General features: G+C 41.2%; 1 protein-coding gene across 1 annotated transcript in view; it reads left to right on the top strand.

The window, feature by feature from the left end:
• Window positions 1-15,800, top strand: part of ZC3H7B (zinc finger CCCH-type containing 7B) — a 1,999,702-nt gene that overhangs the window by 1,316,678 nt on the left and 667,224 nt on the right. Inside the window, exon 15 of the mRNA XM_044087097.1 lies at window positions 12,360-12,541. Coding sequence (XP_043943032.1) covers window positions 12,360-12,541 — 182 coding nt within the window. The remainder of the gene's footprint in view (window positions 1-12,359; window positions 12,542-15,800) is intronic.

Raw genomic sequence — 15,800 nt, 5'->3', positions numbered from 1 at the left:
TTTTCTGACTTTGGTACTCAATTTACTAGCCAGTTATTTCAGAAATTTGCAAAAGAATAGGACTTTGTACATGTCACTAGTAGTCCTGAATATCCTCAGTCCAATGGTCTAGCTGAACGTGCAGTGCAGCGTGCAAAGCAATTACTTGAAAGGTCAAAACATGAGATGTTTTGTACTGCTGTATTCTTGAATTTGCTTAATCTCAGAAGCATACCCCGTGATGATATTCTTGGCTCACCTGCTCAAAGACTACTTTCCAAACTAGAACTACGCTACCTATTTCTTCAAGTTTTTTGCAGCATACCATCGAGGCTCACTTGTTTAAGAAGCGTAATATCCAGAAATCTAGTTACGACAGATCAAGCAGATTACTTCATCTGTTGAGAGAAAGAGAGATGGTACGAATCCAGACAACCAAAGGTTTTGATTGATTGGGCCAGATTGCAGGCATTTGGGCCGAGACGAGATTTTACTTGGTTAATTCCGAAGATGTGGAGTATAGGAGGAATCACAGACATTTTCCTCCTGTACCAGAATCATCATTGCAATTACAATATTGTTTCTGTGATGGGGACTCTAAATCGAAGACCGAGTCGGACACTGTTTTCAAATCAGTGTGTGTTCAAAATTCTGACCCCATTCCAGGAAGTGATTCAAGCATTCCACAGGTCAACCATGTTACAGAAACAGTTCCAGTTGCTAAATCTAATAATATCCAGTTTTATGTCACATGATATGGGTGAGTATCTAAGCCTAGTGTGAGATACGCAGCAACGTGGACTTGATTGTGCATACATGTGTATTTAGTATTGTATATTTAAAGATTACCTGTGATTTCTGTATGCCAAACAGTCTCATAATAATTGCATGATCTATTTCTCAGAGAGGGAGGATGTAGATCATAGTGTAAAGTGTGTGCTATATCTTTAAGAAGCATGCAAGTCTGTATGTGTATGTATATAAAGTCCTTACATGTGCAATTCCTTGTACCATTTTGAAGGAGCAGCCAGAGAGTGATTATGGATGATCACAGTTGTTAGTTTGTATATAAGTTACTTAAGTTATAGTCAATAAGTCTCTGTAGTGATGTGTTTGTATATAATAAAGCTGCTTAAAAAGAACCCACGAAGACTCCCTATTCATGTCCCAGACACGAAAGCGACAAGTATTGACTTTGGAACTGAGTGATTTACTTGACTCAGTCATAAGTCAAGTGCAATAATCAAAGTCAGACTACATAGAAGATTGAGATCTACAGGTAGAATACAACAACTTGGGAAATGAGTCCTTGGTTCCAAGGCTACCATGTGTATGTGATAACTGATCCATTGCTCAGGGTGGTTGAAGAAATGTCTCATATAACTGAGAGTGGACAAGAAAGATTGAAACACGCATGGATGGGACTTGTAATAAAGGCCAGTGCCACAAGATCTGTTGTGTGTTGTTCTCTCTCTCTCTAACCTGCAGAAAGAGCACTTTGCAGTAGAGTGATAAGAACATATGTGAAGTTCCAGCTTTCAGAATGTAAAAGGATGCTCTGATTGCAGAATATTAGCTATGCTTCAGTGGTGCTGTGATAATGTAAATGTGGAACATTTGAGCCTTGTTTGGTTGGAAGATTGACATTCTCCCCTCAACATCAATGGGAAAACAGTTGAAAGAATGAGAAGCACGACGTTTCTGGGAGTGCACATCGATGAGGACTTGTCTTGGAACACAAATACAAATGCCATAATCAAGAAATCGCACCAGAGATTGCACTTTTTAAGAAGGCTGAGGAGAGCGAATCTCCCATCAACAGTTCTCACTACCTTCTACAGAGGTACGATAGAAAGCATCCTGACAAACAACCTCGTAGTATGGTATGGAAACTACTCTACCTCTGAGCGCAAATCTCTCCAGAGAGTGGTGAAGACAGCCGAGAGGATCATTAAGACCACTTTACCACCTGTCCACGACTTGTACTTATCCAGATGTCTTAGCAGGACCAGAGGAATAATTAAAGACTGCATTCACCCTGCTTACAGACTGTTCCTTCATCTAGCATCCAGAAAGCGCTTCTGAAATATACGTTGCAGAACTACAAGATTCAGGGACAGCTTCTTCCCTAATGTCATCAGGCTGCTGAACCCTAATAACCACTACACTCCATGATGTCCAACTGGGTCAGTAGAAACTGTCTCAAATTGTGCAAGAACCTGGTTACCAGTCTCACCTAATACTTAGCGCAATGTTCACCATGACTGTAACTTATATGCCATTTAGGGCAGTAGCAGTGCAGTAAAATATCTCTTCTTTCAGTGCAACACATGCAAATTCGTAAATTAACCACAATGCAATACTCTACGGTCCATAGTGCAATAATCTGATGTTCACAGTGCAATACTCAAATGTCTCTTTCTGTGCCGTCGTAACCAAGTACTTGTGCAATACTAAAGTCTCATGCAAGTAAGTGTTCAGTTTGAAAAGTGTTAAAATGTGTTTCTAATTATCTGCAATATTAGTCTCTCTACCTGCATGTCCGTGATGTAATAGCTAGGTGTTACATGTGTAAATGTCTGTGAAAATAGTCTATATGCTGTCTGCACATTGAGTCCAGAGGCATGGAATTTCATTCAGTTTTTGCACTTGTGTGATTTCAGAATGATAATAAAGTTGACTTTGACTTTGACATGTGATGGCAAGTTACTGAGAGACAGAAGGATTGGAGTGGAAGATATTTTAGTTTCCAAGGGTGGGGGACAGGGATGGTGCAACATATTGTGGAAAATTGTGGTGGACAGATGAGTGATTATTTTTAAGGAAAAAATAAAGGTGGTAGACTTGGTGTGAGGTTTAATAAATGTGTAGGTGGGTTAAACAGGCCATAGTGATTTTTAACTTGTCAGCAAAAGGAAAGTTAGTAATGTGCTTGGTAGGGTAAAAAGCACACACTTCTGGAAAGGCAGGGTTATTGTTGTTAAGGAAAAACCTAACTCTGGAGTGGAGCTGCTTGGGTTCTGCAAGCCATTACCATCAAAACTACATTCTGTGCAGAGAAGGAAATGTGTTCAGCTCAAATATAATATAATCAAAGGCAAAGACTTCCGTGCTGCATTCATAAAACGTGATGCACTGATTTTTTGTAGGAGAAAGTCTAACACTGCACAAATGGACTGAAGCAACAAAGAACTTTTGAACACTAACTAGACGATCTAGCAGAGGATGCATTGTTTTTATTTGTGCTAGTGTATTACTTAGTAAGCATCCAGCCTCAAAACAGTGTCAGTGTGTAGTAGCATGTATGATTTTATTTTTAATATTACATCTATGGCATCCACCCTCTAAATAAGAGTAGTAAATAAGTGAAGCATTATGCATATTTTCTTGACCCTGCTTAGGGTCCCAAAGAAAGATAAGTAGCATCAGGCATTAGGGAAGTGAGAAGGTCAGCATAGACTTTAGAACACAAAAAAAAATCACTTTGAAAAATCAGTGCAACATTCAAGATCTAACATTAGAACTCTCAACAGTGCACCTGTGACTGGATTTATCTACTCTTTTGTTGTAGTTCTGCATTTTTTCTTGGCAGCTGCATTAGTTTGTAGTGGTACGCTTCACAAAGAGAGAACACTTAGCCTATGAACCCAAGTCCTTTTCTGCCAGTTACACAGTTTGCATCTCTGTTATGTTTATCATACAAAGTTCTCACAGTTGATGCCTGAAGTACTGAAGCCTTATAATTGAGTAGCCGTCAGATTATGAGGTGGTTCGGCCTGGAGGTGGAGTTCAGCTACTAGAAAGTACAGTTGTGTACACTTACGATAAATGTAGATGTTCGAGTGTATTCACTGTTACAGTCATTACATTTGGGTAATTTGCTGGCAGGTTGCCCTCAGCCTGAATAACAAAGTCTTGGGTCCTGCATCAGTTGCTGTCTCTTCTTCCATGACGTCAGGTCGTCAGGGGTATAAAACATGCAGCCGACGCCATTTTAATCAGTTTTTCTCGCCCCAGATGTCAGGCAACCCCCAAATGGGGAGCAAAATATATATATATAAATATGCATGTAATTCAGAACACAAAAAATATACCTCCAACTAAAAGCAAATACACCAAAAAGGCTTTTGAGCATATTAAAAGAAAGAAGTAAAATAAGAGAGAAATAGGGGGCTGACGGGTGGGTAACCCGGACTGCAACAGTGAATACACTCGAACATCTGCATTTATGGTAAGTGTATGCAACTGTACTATGTTCTTCGTGCTTCACTGTTGCAGTCATTACATTTGGGTAGGATCCCAAAGCTATGGTTGGGAGGATGGAATTATACAGCATTAGGAGCAGCTATAAGGCCCTGCAGAACAGCAGTAGCAAAGCCTGCTCTGGATTTAGAGAAGAGAGGTAAATGGTAATGTTTGGTGAATGTATGAACTGAGCTCCAAGTAGCAGCTTCTAGAATGTCTCTGGTAGGAACTCCTCTGAGAAAGGCTGCAGAAGTAGATGCAGCCCTGGTGGAATGAGATCTGATCCTCTTGGGGACAGGTTTACCATGGTGCATGTAGCAGAAACGAATACAATGGCTTATCCATTTTGAAATAGTCTGCTTTGAAATAGCCTTTCCCTCTGCCCCTGCAGCAAACGCCACCAGTAATTGCTCAGATTTTATTAGAGAGTTTGTCCTGTTTAAGTAGAATCTTAGTTGTCTGTGTACATCCAATGAATGCAGAATCCGCTCCCCCTTGTTCTGTGGATTTGGGAAAAAAGTTGGCAGATAAATGGTCTGATTAAGAGCCACACTGGATACCACCTTAGGCATAAAGGATGAGGACCAGCCTGTCCAGATAGAAGATAGTGAAAGGTTCTGCTGCCATGAGGGCATGTAGTTCTGAAATCCTTCTAGCTGAAGTGACTGCTAAAAGAAAAGCTGTCTTCCAAGAGAGAAATTTTATGTCTGCAGTAGCAGCTGGTTCAAAAGTAGGTAGGGTGAGTTTTTCCAGCACAGAGTTGAGATCCCATGCAGGAGTTGGTGCTCTCCTGGGAGGTCTCACATTTTTGGTCCCTTTGAGGTACTACTTTAGCAGGGGGTGAGAAAAGAGGGGAGGCTCTGTGTTGTAATGAGCCAAAGTGGCAGAGGCATGGATTTTTATAGAAGAAAAAAGACAGGCCCTTATGAAACATCTCAGTTAAGTATCGCAGAATCTGAGGAATATTGGGCATTGCTGTGTTTATTCCTTGTGCTTGGTTCCAGGCACAGAATCTTTTCCATTTATCAGCATAAGATTTTCTAGTACTAGGCCTTAATGACATCCATCACAGGTTTACTGAGAGATGTGACTGGTGAAATTAGTTGATTAGCCATGCTGCAAGATTCAGAGTTTGGAGCTGAGTGTGCAGAATTTGATAGTTCTGCTGAGACAGTAGATAAGGGTTCTGAGGCAGGTACCACGGAGGAAGTTGTGACATATTGCGTAGGAGCGGGTACCAGTGTTGGCGCGGCCAGTCTGGAGCAATCAGAATCATTTTCGGTTTTTCCTGTCTGACTTTTAGTAAAACCTTGGAGAGCAGCGGCAGAGGGGGAAAGGCATAGACTGATAGGTTTTTCCAGCTGAAGGATAGAGCATCTACATTCCAAGCTTTTTTGTGATGAATTCTTGTGCAGAATTTGTCTAACTGATAGTTTTGGGGAGAGGCAAAAAGATCTATGTCTGGGCTCCCCCATTTTTTTTCAAAATGCTGAAGATTTGTGGATCCAGTTTCCATTTGTGTGGGTCCATAAGATTTCTGCTTAGTCTTAGTTCATCTGCCAGAGTATTTTGCTTTCCTGGCAGGAATTGAGCTTGTAGATGTATTTGGTAAGTCAAGGCTGTGTTCCACAAGGCCATGGCTAGTCTGCAAAGGGGGTAGGAGTAGGTACCCCCCTGCTTGTTTATGTACCACATAACTGCGGTTTTGTCTGTCTTTATCAGTAGTTGTCCTGGATGATGAAAGTCCTTGAAGGCTGTCAGAGCATTCTGTACAGCTAGCATTTCTTTCTGGTTGATATGTAGGTGCATTTGATTTGGGCTCCATTTGCCCTGAATGCATCTCCCTTCCAGATGGGTCCCCCAAGCATAATCTGATGCGTCTGTAGTCAGGGTTTGGGTGGCAGGGGGTGGAATGAATGACAGTCCCTTGTTTTGCTGACAGGCCTCTGCCCACCTTCGGAACTCCTGTTGCAGGCAAGGAATGATAGGTATCATTGTTTCCAGGCTGTGACAATGTTGACCCCATAAGATTTTTAGGTACCATTGAAGTTTCCTCATATGCAGTCTTGCATATGGAATTAGTAGAATGCAGTAAGCCATGAACCCCAAGGCCTGCAGAATTTGTCTGGAAGATAGCTGGGTTTTTGTGGCCCCTTGTTTGAAGTATGTCGTCAACTGAATTTGTCTGGCGTGAGGTAAAACATCTGGGCAGTTGTATTCAAGCTTGCACCCAAGAATGTAATTATTTGAGAGGGGGTACCAGTTTTGAATTTTTTTAGTTTATGGTGTACCCTAGGCATGTTAGAAGCCTTTTTACAAACGTCAGATGCTGTAGAAGAATGTCCTTGCTTTCTGCCTGAATTAGACAATCGTCCAGATAAGGACAAATTTGAATGTTTCTTTGTCTGCAAAATGCAATTACTGGTGTCAGGCACTTTGTGAAGACCCTAGGCGCAGGAGATAAGTCAAAGGGCAGTGCAGATAAGTGGTAATGCAAATAGCCTGCTTTGAAGCGGAGGTATCTTCTGTAAAAGATTCCCTGATTGGGATATGCAGGTAAGCCTCTTTTAAGTCTAGAGTTACCAACCAGGCATCCTTGCCCCAGCATAGGCAGTAACTGTTGTAGAGTCAGCATCTTGAATTTTGGAATGTCCAGGAAAGTATTTAGAATGGATAAGTCCAGAATTGGACGGCATGATTTGTCTTTTCTGGAAAAGTCTTGACTAAAAACCTTGTCCCTTTTCCTTTTCTGGTACTGGTTGAATAGCCCCCCATATCCATGAGGGACATTACTTGTTTCTGGGCCTCTGCCCACGGATTTGGAGGCAGATCTGGCCATCCGTTTGGAATTGGCAACTTGTGGAAATGAAATCTGTATCCCTGGAAATACTGTATTTAAAACCCACTTGTCCTGGGTAATTAGATGCCAATTTTGTGCATGAAGTGCTAGTTTTACCCTCAAAGGGGCTGCAAAAAGATAAGTGCTTGGAAATGGCAGATGAAAGTAATTGAGATGGTTTACCGTAGGGGGGTGCCTTGCTACTTCCAGATTTGGAGGTGGAGACACCCCATTGTTTTGTTCTGTAAGTTCCTTGTGACTGAAACCTGGAGCCTTTGGAGTGTCTGGGTTTGAACTGAGCTGCTCTGTTGGGTACTGGAAAGGACCAATTCTTAGTAGGCCAGTGCGTACTGAACCTGGGTGGCTGCACTTGTAGGAAATCTTTTACAGTTTGCATAGATTTAGCTTTGTCTTCCATCTTTTTCAAAACAACTTCTGCCTTATTACCAAATAGACTGTCCTGTTGTAAAGGAGCATCCAACTATTTTGCTTTAACATGATCAGGCAGATTTTGCTCCTTGAGCCAAGCATGCCTTCTTATCACAGATCCAGTTATGGTGGCCATGCAAGAGGCCTCCAAGGACTCAAAACCACATTGCAAAGTATACTTTCCAACTTGTTCAGATGAATGCAATAAATCCTGTAACTCTTTATATTCCACACAGTCAGAAATCAGCATCATTTTCTGTTTCAGTAAGCCCATGACGTGCTGTTGATATTTAAGCATTTGAAATTGACAGTTTAAAGCCCTGATTGCCAGGGTTGCAGATGTGTAAACCTTCTTACCCCATCTATCCAGCGCCCTGGAGTCTCTATCAGAAGGGGTAGGATTTTAGCAATAGAAGCCTTAACACCCTTGGGACCCTGAGAAATTGTTTCAGGGTTAGCAGTAGGGTTTTTAAAAAGAAACTTGTGGGAGTCAGGAACCCTGTAATATCGGTCTGGCTTACTAGGAGCCAGAGGCAGGGAATCAGGAGCCATGCTGGATTCTGAGAAAACATCATCAACAATGTCTAAAACAGGAGGTATAGCCAAAGGCCTATACTGAGGAAGAAGAAGGAAATCCCTAAGCCTCTTTTTGGATTCTGAGAAATCCTGACTCTCCCAAGGAAAATGTTCCCTTAAGGTATGCAAAGTTTCTCCAAAAGAAAAATCCTCAGGAGGAGAATTAGAAGGGATGGATTCTTCTGCATCAAAGTCCTCACAAGGTGGAATAGAAAATTCCTGATCAGAAGAGGAATCAGAAGAAATGGAAACCTGATCTGAAGATTCATAATCAGTGCCTTGGCTAGGCCTCTTAGCAGGAGGGGGTTGGGAACCCCTGATCAAGGTAATTAAATCCTCAGCCATTTTGATCATTTGTTTTTCAGGCATAGGGGCCTGAACACGTGACCCATGCGTCGGTTTTTTTTAGACATAGAAGTTGGTTTTGGCCTTATTTTTGATGATGGCGTCGGTTTAATATACAAATCTTTAGGCCTGAAAACACCCTCAGAAGCCGGTGCCTGCTCAGCGGCTTTAGACTCATCTAACGGAGAGACACGTGCGGGTTCAATACTTGAAGTGTCTCGCGGCATACCGGACTCCAAATGGGTCTCGGTAGAGGCCTGCAAATCAAAAGTAGCGGGCATCAGGGGCTGCGAAAGCACCTCACTGAGTACCGGCGAACCAGCGACTGTCTTAGGAGAAGCTTTGTTGTCCGTTTTGGACCTCGACAGTCTGTCTCTTTCTTTTTCTTTGCATTTTTTGTGGATTCCAGAAGTCGTATTGCTAACCGACGACATTTCTGGATAGTTAAATCTTGAGCCAAAATATTTAGAAGCAAAAATATACCGACGCTTAATAGTGCATTGGTTAAATTTAGCACAAAACCGGCAGCAAAGCACGTGGTCAGGGCCTAGGCAAGGAATGCAGTACAAATGAAAATCCTTATAAGGTATTTGCTTCCCACAAGTAATACAATTATTAACTTTTACTGACATTGGTAAGGAGCAAGAAAAAGTTTCCCCAACGGGGTACTTAGCTTTAAGTTGAAGACTTGGGTTCTGAAACTCGAAAATGAAAATTTCAGGAGTCTGCCGACCAGCACTTGCAAACTGCTTCTGCTTCAGGCACTGCGCGGCAAGAAAGACTGATTAAAATGGCGTTGGCTGCATGTTTTATACCCCTGATGACCTGACGTCATGGAAGAAGAGACAGCAAACGACGCAGGACCCAAGACTTTGTTATTCAGGCTGACTGAGGGCAACCTGCCAGCAGATTACCCAAATGTAATGACTGCAACAGTGAAACACGAAGAACATCTGCCAACAATTTAACATGGTCATCTGTGCATGGGTGCCTCTTGAGATTCTGAGGAGCATGTTTGAAAACCACGAAACTGATGAACTGCAAGTGTGAGTAAAGAAAATACATACTAAGTCTGAAATTATATCTCAAGAATATTTCCCATACTGTAAGGTGCATCACTGCTGCAGGTAAATTATATAATTTGTAAGTGTGTAAGAGGGACTTTGCTCCCATGCACAAATACTTTAAAGTTGAGTCATTTTCAGAATTCAGTCTTATTTGTTGTGATCACAGTATAATTTTCAAAGTGAAGAGACTTGAAATATTGGGGCTCACATTTCCATTAGGGAGCTCCTGTAGATTTTCAGTTTGCTTTCACACTCCAAGTAGTGAGATAAAATTGCCCAGCACAAGAGGCCAGATGCAGGCCTTTTCCTAGTGCAGTCAACATAATTAAAAAAAAAAAAAAAAGGTCTTTTGTCTTCACCCATGATGATGATGATGCCTTGCAGGAAGAACTCATGAGTTTATCCAAACACGATAACTGCAGCAAACAAACCAGGCATCCACCAGAGCTGAAAAGTACAAATCTTTAATACACAGGATAAGCATTTTCACTCAAGTTATGCTTCATCAGATCCATAGAATAAAACAGCAAAACCCATTAAATACTAAAACATGTGCATCAATTAACCAATAATATATAACAATCAGTTATTGATGTATACTTCTTTTCCTAAGAGTGACAGTGTGTAGCAAAGCAGTCTAACCAGTTGAGATGGATGCCTGTAGCTTTGTCAGCTTTTAACCATAAGTAGCATGTTATTATCTAATAAATACATAAATAAACAAGTTACAAACCTTTTTAATGTGAATAAATAAAAGTACTTAGAAAAGAGTGGGTCAAGCAGTGCAATTAGCAGCTGAATATGCACAGAGACGATACGTTTGCACAAAGAAACAGAAAAGTGATACTTTTGAACAAATAGAATGCATTAATGAAAGCACCTCGCTGTGGTTTTATCAATATATACTTAGTTGAGAATATTACTAGACCCTAACTGCAATAGGTGAATTTCTTAGCAGAGAGATTGAGAGAACAACTCGTCATTCACAATGTTCTTTCTTCTTACACTGTTTGGTTTATATGTTTTTGTTGCAGATTGTAAATGCCACCAGTCAAGTTTTCATACTGATGAGTTTGCTTGTTCATGGTTCAGTTTTCTTTAGCAAAATGTTCTAATTGTGCTAGTGGCTGCAGTCACTATGTACTTGCAAGTGTTTTCTGGAGTATGAGCCTTGTCTGCAAGTCCTGGAATGATGAAAAGTCCCCACCACTTAGAAGGTAGGTTTTCCTTACCTGTAGGTTATGACAATAGACTGCAGAGTAGGGATCTCATTTCTACCCCTTCACAGTTCAGGGGATGCAGTTAAGCTTGAAAGTAGGAATCCATGTCCTCTGTCTTGATGCAGCATATAGCTTATCTAGCCTTGAAAACTCTGTTTGTAGGCCCCTCCTGATTTGCTTTGATAAACAGTATGAGATACCTTGGGGGGGGGGCATGTATAGTTATGTCTGCTGTGCAGTGAGGATATGCAAGTACGCAGTTGGTCATAGTGTTTCATAACCCAGGTGAGGTTAACAGTACTGGTGGATTTCTTAGGCTAGCTCTCCAATTGTCTTCTAAAGCTGAAAATTTGGAAGTCATGTCTGTTTTGGATCTTCCAGAATTAAGGCTATCCAACGATTGACTTTTTTTTTTTTAACCCTTCAGAAGAATATGGTTATACTTCCACCAGTAGGGCTGTAGGGAATGGAAGAAGGATGCATTGTCTACCCTTTGGCAGGAAAGATTCCTGTATAACTTCCCACCATTCCCTCTGCTCGTGCACTTTATTAAAAAAGCTGTTGAATGAAGACCATGTATTATTGAACAAGATGGGTGTGGTGTCAGGCTCTCAAGTACCCTGCAATGCAAACACACTCATGGACCATGCTAAAGAAGTCCCCACACAGTGGAGTGACAGCCAGCTCTACCTCAGAGCTTGGCTGATTGTCATAGATTCTCTGATTTTACTAGATCCCCCATCTGGGGTCTGTGGTGCTTGAAACTGCCAGGAAACTACTGCCTTGCAGATGTAGTCTGCCAAATTGGAGTAGATTCCCCATTCGGGTGGAGGTGTGTGCTATGTCTCCACATTTGGTTAGTGTGTAGTTGTGCAATGATTTGTCATATATTCCATAGTTAGTGTCAGCTGTTTCTTCACATTGCGACTTGTGGAGGATTGGACTTCAGCCCAGCACTGGCTGGTCAAGCTTCTTCTTGGGGGGGGGGTTCTGCATTTCTCCTGTCTGATGGAGAAGACCTCTCCTCCTTTAGACCTGAACTTCATAATTAATAAACTTGCCTTTCTCCCATCTCAACTTGTTGGGGTTGCAGCTTTGACTCTATTTCTTAAAACACTTTTCCTGGTGGCCATTGCCTGTTATGCATCCTCTCTGAACTTCAGGTCCTTAGTTGGGAACCATATGTGGATTTTCACAGGGATTGTCCGTTACTTAGGAGCAGCACACATTTTCACTAAAAAGTGACATCCGAATTGTTCTTGAACCAGTCCAGCCATCATCCTGTTCTTCGTGCATGGATAGAATGCATGAGAGAAAGATCCCTTATTACCCTGAACATGCTCTGCCAGTTCACCAGTGAGTGTCTGTTGAAACTTCAATCTTGTTTAGTAAACAGGTATGTGGAAACCAGTAAGAATTTCAGTTTTAAAAGACAGCAGATTAATTTTGTTTTATTCTGAACTTGAGTATTTAAAAAATAAAAGCTTATGCCTGATAACTTGAGAGTTAATCTGAGGATCAGCAAATGAGCTTGTGAATTACACAGCTTGGTGAGACTGCAGAGATTAATAATGAGAAATAGGTATAGTCTGCAGTTAAAAATACAGTGAATTTCCCAGTTGGTTGAATATGTAATGTCCTAATTCACTTTTTTTACAGGTGTTTGGTGTACATGTTGCGGTCCACTACAGTGAAGTATTCTAAAATACGTCCTTTCAATGAGCATTGCCAGTTTGACGTCTGCCGCCATGAGGTGCGGTATGGGTGTCAGCGTGAAGATAGCTGTTGCTTCGCCCACAGTTTCATGGAGCTCAAAGTCTGGCTTCTGCAGCAAGCATCAGGTATTTGCGTACTTTTAAAATGTTTGTTTATGTTGTTTTTGGCCAATGATATGATTATAAAATGTTTCATCCTTTGTGTCAGGCTAACTCCACAGTATGTTCAGGTAATGACCGTATCAGATGTATGCAGTTATCAGAGGTATTCCTTTAAGAGCCATCACTGGGGACCTGAATCTTATTGGGATTTTCTTTCCTCCTTACCTTCTCTTTTGATTTATTAAGAGTGTTGCACAGTCTGTTTTATCCTTCATAAAAACAAACTTTCTTATTAATTGGTACTGAATATGTATATTGTAATTTTATATTCTGCTGAAGCTTTTCAGAGTTACAACATTTTATTTTCCAAGGTAAAGCAGTTACTGGATGGACAAATGTTGTTGTCACATCTGATAAAGTAGTGTTCTCAAGTGATAGTATTCCTCGGGTTCCTATCAGAAGATCGAAGGCACATTTTGTTGAATGCGTCTTGGTCGAACTTCATATGTCGAAAACACAAAATGACTAAGCGGCATATAAGTGAATTCTTTCCCTGGGAAAGAAGTCGCTTGGCCACTTCCATCACTTAGCCGTTTTCGGCATTGTAGTGCAATCTTGGAGTTGGTATATTTAAGTATGTCGGGGGGGTGAAGCCCCCCACTTTATGTAATGTTTGAATATGTTTTGGGGTTTGTTTTGTTTTTTTGGGAACAGCGATTTTTTTCCCTGGGAAATAAATAGCTGTTCTGGTAGTCTGATGTGTTGTGAATTTGAACTTTTGAGTTCGATATAACAACGTTCGATCATTTGATTGTTCGCTGTTATAATATAGATCCTATTCCTCTACTACTCTGTATGTACTTATTAGTAAAGGAGTAATTGACATCTCTTTTACAGACAACTCGAATGTTAAGATTGAGTTTAGGATTCTCCCATGAGCTCTATAGGGACCAAACAGGGAATGATAGGAGTGAGCAGCTAGCAGTGGCTACCCATCCTGGAAGGAGGGAGGCGGTGCCATTTACTGCATTGGCAACATCTAAGTTAGAATGTAGGTGGTCATTTGTAGCAGCAAGTATAGCAAGTGCATGCTACAGGCATTGCCCTCCGTAACCAGGATGTAGGCATGTTGTAACATGAAAAGCAGGAAAGATGCAGCTTGTAGTCGCATATGAGGAAGAAACTTAAGATAAGCTGCACAGTTAGATGTGTTAGCCTGCTTCCATACAACCATCTTCCATCTCCACGGGGGATGAGTTGATTAGACTTTCACCTCCGTAGAGGAACAAATTAATTGACTGGGTGTTGGTAGGGGTTGTGCTAGGCATATTATGCAAGATGCTGAAAATAAAAGAAAGAGAGAGAAAATTTCTGATTTCTGAGAAGGCTGATCTACGATTCAGAAGTAAAGAACGTGAAAAAGGAATGAGAACCCCTATAACAATGTACCTGCTAGATATTGACTTATGTAATGTATGTTATAACAACATTAACATTTCAAGTATAGCTTGCTGTGTCTGTCTTTTGCTAATGTACTGAATTTACAGATAGATATATCATATGGACTTCCTCCAGACTAAGACTATACATGGTACAGAGTTTTATCATATTTGTTATGTGCATCCATTTTTGTGAACATGTTCATTCGGAATGACAGTAATGTAATATAGAATTCTTTAAACAGTTTTGTATGCACTGTTCATTTACTTGTGAAGAGACCTACGTAGGTCACCTTTGTTGTGAGAATAGGATAACAATTATACTTAATGCACATGTGCCAGTACCCCATTATAGGTCAAAAAAGTTAACTTTCATTGGCTTCTGTCAGTTGTCCCATCCTGTGGGAAGAGAGTTAGTTCTGACTTGCTGTATGGGTACCCAAGAATCACACCTCCCCACAGGACACAGCAATAGTGGATCTAGGAAATAGTGGGAGGGAATGCTGTCAGGAGGGAAGAGAATAGGCTGCCTTACAGGATCAGCAAGCTCACCTTCACCCTATCACACAAAATTTACCTAGAAACAGAAGACTGATGGGATTTAAAAGCAATAATAAATGGGCAGAAGAGATTTCTTCTAGCCTGGGAATTCATGCATCCCATACTCCTGGTGCAGATGGGGCTGATTGTTTGAAGGTAGAGAAGCCCATCAGGTGTGATCCTGATGGGAGAGAAAAAAAATTACCTTTTATATTCTAGTAAAAGAACGCACAGGATGTGCAGTAGCAAAGTCCAGCCACACCCTCACTACAAACAACCTCCTCCTTAATTCATAGTCATGGTCACAATATTTTTATTTAACATTTGTTTACTGGGAAAGTCCGACTTGGAACAAAGCCAATTTTCAGCAGAGGCCCTGGGAGAAACACTCCAGACACATCTTTGTAACGTGGAAGGAAACCGGAGCACCCAGACGAAATCCCCACATGAATGCAGGGAGGACATGCAGACTCTGCACAGATGGCACCTCAGCTGAGAATCGAACTGGAGAACCTCTTGCTGTGAGGTGACAATGCTATCGCTGCACCACTGCACCGTCCAATATGTAGATGAAACGAGTACAGCCTTATGCATGCATACAGTTTTTTATGTAATTAAAGAATACAGAAAAAAAGTCATACAACAAATCATCCATTTGGTGGCTGCCAGCCTCCCCCACAACCACCAGAAGGGTTTAGACTATGTTGAGAACTGCAGGGGCAGCAACCCCTTTGCTGAAAGTGGGAATTACTAATAGTAATATCCTGGCAGTTGGCACAGAGGATTAAGGCTGTGAACTCTCATTTCTGTAATACAGGGTTTGATTCCCTTAGCCTGCATTTGCCTACTGTTTGACCTTGAGCAAGTCACTTAACCAGACATTGCTCCTGGGTCATCCCTGAAAAGGGATTGTGTGTCCATTGGGCGTACCTGGTTAACAAATGGGTATCTATTATTATTATTCAAGTAACAAATAGTAAAAAATATTTTCATCTTAACATTTCTATGGCTTTGGTACTAAAATGACATGACAGTCCGTGTCTTTTTCTTAAATAGCTAGAATTTACATGGCGTCAATCAGCTAGTGTCAATAAAAAACATACCCATAACTGCATGAAGTATGGTGTAGGGTGCTTAACACTGCATCCTTTAGGTTACTACACAACAGTTTCGAAGACTACAAAAATAATGATCTGATATTGTCATTTTCATTTGTTCCTCAACCTGTGGGTTTCGGATCTGACCCTCAGATCCGACTTGCCCACTATCCAAAGCTTTATTCTCCGAAGCTAGAGCTCCTCCCC

Source organism: Protopterus annectens, chromosome 1.part1, assembly GCF_019279795.1.
Source record: "Protopterus annectens isolate FY-2018-M chromosome 1.part1, PAN1.0, whole genome shotgun sequence".
Taxonomy (NCBI): Eukaryota; Metazoa; Chordata; order Ceratodontiformes; family Protopteridae; genus Protopterus; species Protopterus annectens.
The sequence above is the reverse complement of the archived record's forward strand: the minus strand, read 5'-3'. Positions and strand labels throughout refer to the sequence as shown.